Source organism: Oenanthe melanoleuca, chromosome 7 (genome assembly GCF_029582105.1).
Source record: "Oenanthe melanoleuca isolate GR-GAL-2019-014 chromosome 7, OMel1.0, whole genome shotgun sequence".
Lineage (NCBI taxonomy): Eukaryota > Metazoa > Chordata > Aves > Passeriformes > Muscicapidae > Oenanthe > Oenanthe melanoleuca.
Window position 1 is genome coordinate 107,338 of NC_079341.1, and position 9,829 is coordinate 117,166.

The 9,829-nt window shown below is 55.5% G+C and overlaps 1 protein-coding gene across 1 annotated transcript in view; it reads right to left on the reverse strand.

The window, feature by feature from the left end:
• Nucleotides 1–4,911, reverse strand: part of LOC130255591 (zinc finger protein 883-like) — a 72,691-nt gene extending 67,780 nt beyond the window's left edge. The window contains exons 1-2 of the mRNA XM_056496475.1: nt 4,875–4,911; nt 3,797–3,852 (exon numbers count right to left, since the gene is read on the reverse strand). Coding sequence (XP_056352450.1) covers nt 3,797–3,852; nt 4,875–4,911 — 93 coding nt within the window. The remainder of the gene's footprint in view (nt 1–3,796; nt 3,853–4,874) is intronic.
• Between the last annotated feature and the right edge of the window lie 4,918 nt (nt 4,912–9,829).

Below are 9,829 nucleotides of genomic sequence, written 5' to 3' on the forward strand. Positions count from 1 at the left end.
ACCAGCTAATCCACACTGGGGAGAGGCCCTGTGAGTGTCCTGAGTATGGGAAGAGGTTTCAGACCAGCTCCCATCTCCTCCTACATGAGCGGATTCACACAGAGGAGAGGCCCTTCCACTGCCCCAACTGTGGGAAGGGATTCAAGCACAACTCCACCCTCAGTGCCCACCGGCACATCCACACTTGGGAGAGGCCCTACGAGTGTCCTGAGTGTGGGAAGAGCTTCTCACACAGCTCAACCTTGACCCGACACCAACGAAGCCACCACTAAGGGAAGCCCTGTGAGTGCCCCGAGTGTGGGAAGAGCTTTGTGCTCTGCTCCAGCTCCATCCCCCATGGGAGGATCAGTGTTGGATGATCCCCAGTGACCTCGTTGGGCAGAGCCCTGATGATCCTTGGTCCTGGTGATCTGTGTTGGGAAGACACCTGGTGGGAGGAGCTCTGCATCATCCTGTCTCCCTGTGGGCACCTGGATGAACACAGGGACAGGAACCTCCATCAGAACGCAAACCGACATTGGGAATTCCTTGGGGAGAATGGATTTGTTGACTTTCAACCCTGGCAAATCTTTTGTGTTCAGTCCTGTCTCCTGTAGGCATCCAGGAATACTGAATAGTCTTGGAGGTCTTTTTCTATGTGGTGATTTGTAAAGATTTCCTGAAATTTTTTACCTGTCAAGATCTGGGCAGTCTCCCTTTTATCTGACAAGAACCAGTCAGTGTTGGATTTTTAATATTGACGCATTGACACATTGTTACAGCAATAAGGAAGTTTATGCATCTATAATACACACATAAAAAGCCTCGGGCAAGTTCTCTTTCCCTTGCAGCCTCTCACAAAGTCACATCAGCCCAGGCCCCCTCCTCGCGGCCCGGGCCGGGCAGGGGCAGGCGGGCTCTGACTCAGAGCTCAGGAAGCTGCCGGGCCCCCGATATCCAGGGAAAGGAAAGGAAAGGCCCGTTGCTGACATCCCTGCCCCTCGGCAGAGCCCTGCCCTGCCCCGGCCCGGAGCGGCTCCGAACGGCCGGGCCCGCCCCGCTGCCCCCGCGGCCTGGGGGAGAAACAGCTGAGCCCCGTTCTGGCGAGGCCGCACAGCCTTGTCTGTGGGCAGGGTGGAGGAAGAACCCCCGGCCCGCGGCTGGGATTGAGTGCAGCGGGTGCTGGAGAACAGCCATGAACCAGAAACTCATCACCGCTTCTCTGACTAAACCCTGCAGTCCTCACCCAGCCCCCAGCGTGGCCTTGAAAGGCTCTTTATTGTAAATAACTCTGACTGCTCCACCTGGAAAAAATCACAAAAAACTCTGCTGCCCGGGCAAGGTATTAATTCTTACAGTGCCCAGAATAAAACTTTACAGATACTTTATTCTCTCTCCTAAATAAAACAAAAACAAAATAGTAATACACACAGAAACAATATAAAAACACTGAAATCAAACAAAAAGAAAAGTCAAATCCCAAATAAAGAAAGAAGAAAAGTCCTGCAGTAAAATTTCTCTCTTTTTTTAAACTATGGGGGAAAATTCTTGTTTCCTCTATAAGGCATAAAAATTTTATGAAATGAATATGACTGTTCTAACGGCCAATATAAACAAAGGCATTAATATTAAAGTAAACAAATGTTAAAATTGCTGTAGTCCCCTATGTTTAAATAATGAAAAAGCCACAGTTGTTCCCTCCCGAAAAAAAAAAAAAAAGAAAAAAAGCCTTCTGTTCTCAAAAATAAAGTAAATTTTTGTTTAAATTTATATAATCCTTAAAGTGTGCCTCATAAGTTAATATAATCCTCAGTAAAAGTTATGAGGAAAACTGTTAGTCTGAAAAACGGTTTTTAGATAGTAATCAGATTTCCATTTTCCCGGCGGCTAACCACTGTAATATCAAAACTGAAAGAAAACTTTCTTGTGAAGGTATCTTCTTAGACTGAAAAACGTCTCTTCTTTCAAGTAAGTTAGTAAAAAACTGTTTCAAAGATGGTAAACTAACTGAGTTTTTTGTACATTTTTCGTATTAAAAAAGTAGTCTAAAGTTTTATTCTACATTTTTTCTTATAGTTTTTAGGAATAAGGTTTCTCTTTAGAGCATTTAAAGTTAAACCTGTTTTTTATCTTCCTCCTAATTCTGTCTCACAACAAAAAAATTTCAAATTAGTAAACCAAAACTACTACATCCAACCTCAGTGATTCCAGGATTTCGATTTCCTGTTGCCCAAGGGTGTCTTGCACAGCCAAATGCTGATGAACTGGGGCAAAGACCAAGATTTTGGAGACAGTGAGGTGGAAACCCCTCCAAAAAAGATACTTCCCTCCCTCCTAAGCATGAGGATCCCCAGCTTGCACAGACACCTGTTGTAGTCTGCTTCTTGTTAATGGTGTGTTCTGTTATTGCCCAAGTTAATGGTTTAGTCCAAAATTATACCCTCTACCCACCGTGTCAATCTGTCCTGAATTACCTGTCAATCCTGCTTTGTGCCAACCCCCTGCTTGGAATTCTTCTTTAAAAATCCCCTAAAATCCAGGTCTCATTAGTCCCTATGACCCAGTTTTCCGCCCTACCTCCCTCACTGGACAGTGCCTTTGTTAACCCTACTCTTAATCCCTCCTCAGAATTTCTCCAATTTCTAAGAATTTTTACCTTCCCTTTGAACCTCCCCCATATTTAAGTTATTGCACCTTTGCCATTTTTGTTTTTGCTCCACAGATTCTTCAACGTAATAAATCCTTTTTATCCTATGCAAAAGACCTTTCCCTCCTCCTTGCCTGCTTCAAACGCAATCTGAGAGCCAAAAGGCCATGGAGCCACTGCTTGAGCCACATCTAAAGCCTCCTGTTCCAGGAGCGTGACCAGTCCTGGGCACGGGGCCGCAGTGGCAAAGTGAGTGCAGCTCTGGCTGTTGTGACAGTCCCCTGCCTCTGGTCTCACTTGCTTGGGTTTCTGACTGGGTCTGAGGCAGGGGCTGCCATTCCTCACTTGTGGGGAGACCAGGACCCCCAGAACCTCACCCAGTGTGTGCACGGTCGCGCTCTGAGTCTCAGCCACTCTGCCACTGCTGCTGCTGCTGCTTCATTTGCTTTTAGCACACCCAGAGCTCACTGCTAGTGCACAATGGCCTCTGGTTCTGCCCTCTTCCCGTCCCTGTGTGGGGATGGAGCATTGCTGTGCTTTCAGGAAGCTCTTTGTGAACACTTCCAGCATTGCAAGCTCCTTTGCCCTCCGTGGATTCTTGCCAGGGAATCCCTCAAGGCTGGGCTCAGAGCATACTCAAGCTGGCTCTTCTAAAAGCCAGGCTCCTTGTCCCGTTCAGCGTGCTCAGCACAGCCTTTAACCCCACGGTGTTGTGCAAGAGGACCTGCTGGACAGGGAGCTTTGCAGCATGAGCTGCCATTGTTCCTCTCTGTCCGTGCACAGAGCACAGCACAGAAGAGAATGGCAGCAGGGCCCTGTGTGTCCCAGGGCTCAGGTTTGGCGCCGCTCAGGCTCCACAGAGACGTGGGTAAAGTGAACAAACCAAACTTTATGAAGGGAAGGCGAAGCAAAGGGGTGAGCTGGGAGGCAAAACAGGGGATGGGCAGGGCCTGAGGAATGGAGGGAGGGAGCTGCCAGCAGGAAGGGAGATGGCAGGAGCTCGTGGAGCTTGCCACAGGCTCAGCTGTGACCAGCAAGAGCTGTGCCTGGAGCTCCAGCGGGTCCCCTCTGCTCTGCAGCTGGTCCCATCTTCAATGGGAAGGTCGCTGAAGGACACTGGTTCTTCTGATCCAGCAGATGAAGTTCGGCAGATCTTCTGTCAGATGCAACCTGGATAACCTGGCTCATGAAGGAGGGGCTCTCGTCTTCCCTCAGGGCCTGAAGGGCTAGAAGAGAGAGGAACAGAGCCATAGTCAGAGGCCGGATTGCGGGAATCCAAGGAAACTTTCCTGCCAGGGCCATCCCACCCGGCTCCTGCCATGGCCAGGAGGGAGCGGGAGACCAGGGCACGGGCTGGAAGGTGCTGACCTGTGTTGGGTTGATGTGGCCAGAAATGTGTATTCTATCACCCTCTGTTAAAGCCGGGTGGAGTAGTGATTCCTTATCTCTGTGGCACATACTATCTGCTAATGGGCCATCTTTAAGAGCAGGTGGGGCAATCATCTTTTCTACAACCCATCCTCCTTCCAGGAACATATCATCTGCTGATAAGCCACTAAGTTCCACTGTATGACTAATAAAGTCACAATATCCCGTTGGGAAACCCTCCCATGAGGGGGAGGAGCCAAGTCTTTCCTACGTCGATAAGAAACCTGAAATTTGGCCAAGATACCGTCTTTCCACTGAATTCCAGAGGAAAACCGGATCTTTCCACATCATCCCTAAACCTTCAAAAGAAAACTGCACCTTTCTACAGAACCACTGCTTCAACTGAAGCACATCTACCAAGGCAGGAAAACTGTAGCCACCATTTAATTAGACTTCTACCAACACCCTGACTGACAGGGTGTCAGATTGTATTCTGACTCTGTCAGGGTTGGAATTGTTCTTTGTAATACTGCATTTCTATTTTAATTTTCCTAGTAACGGTTATTCCTAATTCCCATATCTTTGCATGAAAGCCCCTTAATTTCAAAATTAAAATAATAATTTAGAAGAAGGGGGTTTACATTCTCCATTTCAAAAAAAAGCTTTTGCCTTTATCGGCAGACACCTGTCCTTCAAACCAAGACATGGCCACGGATCCCCCTGTGTCCCTGAGAGCTCTCCGTGCTCTGCCCACGCGGCCCCTCGTCCGCACAGGGAGCAGAGCCCTCCGCACCCCGGGCAGCGATTGCAGCTCCGTGCCCGGCACCTGCAGCTGCCCCTGGCGGCCCCCGCTGCCCCGAGGGCGGCTGCTCTCACTCACCCTCACTGAGGGCCTGCAGCTCCTCCTTCTCTCCCATCAGGAGTGTTCCAGCAAGCCCTGGCAGCACAGAGCCCGTGCAGCCCCAGCGAAGGGAGCAGCCCCCGTGTGGGGCGCAGGCTGTGGCTGCTCTGGCTGCGGCGCTGGGCAGGGCCACAGCTGCCGGCCCCGCACGCTGACCTCCGGGGCCAGGGGGCTTCTCCAGTCTGCAGCTGGGGCTTCCAGGCCAGCCTTACCAGGCACTTTGTGACCTTCGTGCGCCGCTCCTGGGTCAGCAGCTCCTCGAGATCCCTCCTCCTCAGGAGGCGTGCCGCACGAAGCAGGGTTTCGCCAGAGGCCTGGAGAGCAGCAGAGAGCCAGAGGTGTCACCAGAGCCCGGGGCACGGGACCCGCGTCCCTGTGCCAAGGGCAGGGCGAGGCTGGAGCCCGCGAGGCGCCAGAGCAGGAGCAGCCGAGCCCCTGCCAGGGATGCAGCAGCACGGCACAAAACCTCACCTTCGCCAGGCACCCGTGCTCGTCGTGCCAGCGCAAGAAGAGTGGGAGCAGGCTCTGGCTCACAGTTCTCGTGAGAGCCTTTTCCCCTCTTCCACTACCAGCTCCATCACCTTGCAGAAGAGCTGGATGGAGAGCAGCTGCACATGGCTGTTGTCCTGGAGGAAAGGAGAAGAGCTCAGCACTGACTAGTCCAAGCTCAGGAGGGCAAAGGCCCAAAACTGCCCAGGGCACAAAGTTTCCGGGCAGTGTCCAGTGCCCGTGGGCACAGAGCCTTACGTTCTCAAGGTGTGGCAGGAGTGGCTCAGCCAGCTTCGGGGTGCTGGCGCTGGGTATCTTGAGGTCTTTCCCCTGGAGCATATGGGCGAGCACAGAGAGGGTCATCCCAACCATCTCTCGATCTGGATCAGCCAGCTGCTCCACCAGGTGTTGATACAGGCCGCATATTCCTCCGCTCTGTGTGCAACACAAGGCTGTGCTGTGAAGCCCTGGAGGGCTGCAGCACCAACAGGGACCTGACCCTGCACCCCCACCCAGCTGCCTCAGGGCCCAGAGGCCAGAGGCCTGTGCCAAGGCACTCGGGCAGCTGAAGCAGGAGGCAGGAGAGCTGGGAGCAGCTGCCTCAGCTGCCGAATCCCAGGCAAGTGCAAGGGGCTGTGTTGCCCAGCCCCAAGCTGCCAGTGCAGCTTCAGCCACTGCCGCCTTCTCACCAGCGAGGGCTCCTTGCTGAGCACCACGAGGCCTCTGAGCTCCAGGCACAGCCTGTCCCTGCTCTCGCTCGGCAGCTGCCTGGACATGACCGACAGGGCACTGTGCCCGTGTTTGCTCAAGTGCAGACACTGCAGGACCTGAAAGGCACAGGGCAGTGACAGGGACCCGGCCGGCAGGAGCGCGGAACCGCCCAGGGCCGGGCCCAGGCAGCGGCACCGGGTGCGCACCGTGTCAGGCGGCTGCGGCTCCCAGAGGCCAGAGAGCTGGAAGGCAGCTCAGCCAGGCAGCGCTGGCCCTCAGGCTCAGCTCCACAAAGAACGCCAGCGCCGGCAGATCCCAGCGAGGCTGCCCCCAGATGGGCAGGTTGAGCAGGTGCGTGGCGATGCAGGAACACAAGGGGCTCAAGCCACGGCGCATCTCCCTGGCAGGGGAGAAAGGCACTGAGGTTCTGAGCCGGGCGGGCAAAGCTCTGCCAGGACTGACTCACAGAGGAGAATGACCTTTGCCCAGCACCCTGCGAGGGAACGTGGGCCCTTGGGGAGGCGGCTGCTCCTGGGATTCCTCCTCTCCCAGCCTTTTCCAGTCTGCTCGGCCGTCCCTCGGTGCCAAGGCTCTCGGCCACAACCACGGGGACTGTGTGGGGCACTCTGGGCTCAGGGCACCAATGCTGGCAGCGGGGAGAAGGGGGTCTCACCTGGCCAGCAGCCCCACTGCACAGTGCTTGGTGTCAGCACAGAGCAGGGTGTCCCAGACCTGCCTGCGCTCCAGAGCCACCAGCATTTCATCGCGGCCCAGGCGGCAGAGCAGAGCCTTCATGGTCTGCACTGCAAACCTGTGTGCAGAGCAAAGGCCAGGTCACGCTGGGAGCTCTGGCCCTGGCCACAAGGGCATGGGAAGGACAGGGCGACTGGCACCTGTTGGGGTTGCTGGGAAGGTGGTGCTCCTCCCAGCACGCTGTCCAGAAGTTCTCAGCATCCTGTGGCATCTGCTCTGTGGTGCCAAAAATTTGGAAGAGCAGAGCCACGAACACACGGGCAGAATAAGAGACCATTGTGTGGTGCCACTCGGGCACCTGGACAGTCACCCACAGCACCAGAGTTTCCTGCAAAAGACAGAGCACCCCGAGGCAGCGCTCAGTGCCGAGGTGTCCGTGTGGCAGGGCCCCAGGGGAGATGCAGGGGGAGCATGTCCGCAGGGGCTGGGATGGGATGGGATGGGATGGGATGGGATGGGATGGGATGGGATGGGATGGGATGGGATGGGATGGGATGGGATGGGGCCAAGCTGGCTGTGAGCACCAGCCCTGCGGCCTTGGCTGCCAGCTATGCTCTGTGATGGATTTCTACCCTGCCAAGATCCAGATGAGGTGATTCCAGGGCCAGCAGGAGCTCTCAGGGCATGTGGTGGCCACCGACCTGGTCCGCAGTGGGGCTGGACCCACCAGCTCCTGGTGCTGCTGGAAACACCAACCCCTCAGCGTGGGGTCACCTCCAGCTGCCAGGTGGAGCACGTCAGCCTGGAGCAGCTCCTCAGCTGGCACTGGGACATGGCCTGGATCCCACAGTACAGGAGGGAGGGGGGGAGGCACTGGGGGGCTGGGAGAGGGATTGGGGGGTGCTGGGAGTAACTGGGAGGGAGTTTGACACAGCCTGGTTCAAACTGGGAGAGGGGTTCAGGGGTCTGGAAGGGCTGAGAAAGGGTTGTATGCATGTTGGGGAGAGTGGGATGGGGTTCGAGGGGTCCTGGTGGGCACTGGGAGGGAGTTTGGGGGTGCTGGGTGTAACTGGGAGGGATTTGAGTGAGCCTGGAGCGGATGGAAAAACACCAGAGATTGGAGATCAGGGGTTGGAATGAGGTTGGTTGTGCTGGGAAGAGACTGGGGGGATCTTGGTGACTCCTGGTGGTGCTGGGAAGGGACTGGGAGAGGGTTTGGGGGTCCTGGGGTAGTAGGGAGCAACGGGGAAGGGGTTATGGAATCCTGAGAGAGACAGGAGTGTCTTTGGTGGGTCCTGGGGAGGCTGGGAAGAGATTGGGAGGAGCTTTGGAGGCTCCTGGCTGGGCTGGAGATGAATGGGAGGGTGCTTGGAGGGGCTTGGAATGTCTGTGAGAGGTTTTGGGGGGTCCTGCCCTGTGGACTCCCAGAGGTGCTGCTGGACGCTGCCCGCAGCCAGGTGCTGATGGGTGTTGGGCTTTGTTTTCCTGGTGCTCGGGCTCAGCTTCCACCTGTGCAAGAAGGTGAGGGGGGTCCCAGAGCATGTGTGCTCCCCCTGGGGCCCCCAGCTCGGTGTCACTCACCTTCCTATGCCCAGAGAGCTCCTGAATCAACAATGGCTGCAGCCTCTTCCCGTGGCCTCAAATCCAGCCGGGATCCCCGACTCTGTCCCCGCGCTGATTTTGGAGGAGGTCGAGTGCCCCCTCCAGCCCAACTGTCACTCTGCCCCCGCCCAGCTGCTCCCAGTGTTCCCAATAAAGCTTCCCAGTGCGCCCCGGTCCCGTTTATTGTGGGGCGGGACTGGGGAGGGACTTGGGGGGACCCCGCGGGGGGATCGTGGTTGCGCGGGGAGGGCGGGGTCCAGGTGGGGAACACTGGGTGCTGCGGGTCTGCCCGGCAACCGGGGAGTCATCACTGCTGCTCTCCCTGATTGGCTGAATCTTCTCCATCGCATTGTCTGATTGGCTGAGGAGAGGCCCGGGAGTTGAGAGAAGGGACAGGAGAGATCCCGTCCCGAACACCGAACGGGAACAACAGACCCAGCCTGGGCACAGGGAGGGAATTTATTATCAACCAAAACACAGCAGGACAAGGAGAAAGGAGAGAAATCTCTCCAACCCTTTCCCCCCACCCAACACAGATTACCACGGCCACGGATCACCAGGGCTCTGCCCAACAGGGGTCACTGGGGATCATCCAACACCGATCCTCCTATGGGGGATGGAGCTGGAGCAGAGCACGAAGCTCTTCCCACACTCGGGGCACTCACAGGGCTTCCCCTAGTGATGGCTCCGTTGGTGTCGGGTCAAGGTTGAGCTGTGTGAGAAGCTCTTCCCACACTCAGGACACTCGTAGGGCCTCTCCCCAGTGTGGATGCGCCGGTGGCTCCTCAGTTGAGAGCTCAGCCCAAAGCTCTGCCCACATTCCAAGCAGGTGTTGGGCTGTTCCCAAGTGTGGATCACCTGGTGCTACATCAGGCAGTGGCTGTCTCTGAATCCCTTCCCTCATTTCCCACACTCATAGGGCTTCTCCCCAGTGTGGATCCTCTGGTGCTGGATCAGATGGCAGCTCCAGCTGAAACCCTTCCCACATTCCAAGCACTTGTGGGGCTTCTCCCCTCCATGAGGCTTCTCCACCAGCTCTGAGCTCTGCCTGGATCTCCGGCCGCCTTCCCGGCTCAGGGAGGGTCTTTCCTCCTCATTGCAGCTCCCTGGGCTGGGTTTGCAGCCCCTCCTTGGGAGGGATCTCCAGGGCTTTTCCTCTTCCTCCATCTGCCCTCGCCTTGGGAATGAAAACTCCTGGTTTGGAAAAAAAAAAAAAAACAAGAGGAGAGGGCCTTGGGCTGGGGGTTCTTATTTGCCCAAGTGCAACTCAGGAAGACATTGGGCGTCTTGCATGTATAAGAACATCCCAAACACCAAGATTCAGCCCAAAAATTCTCCAAAAATCACAACACAGATGAAAAACCCACCAAAAAACAAGATTTGGCCAAAACCCCCTCCAGAATACAAAAATTCTGCACCTAGAAGAAAAAACAAAAAAC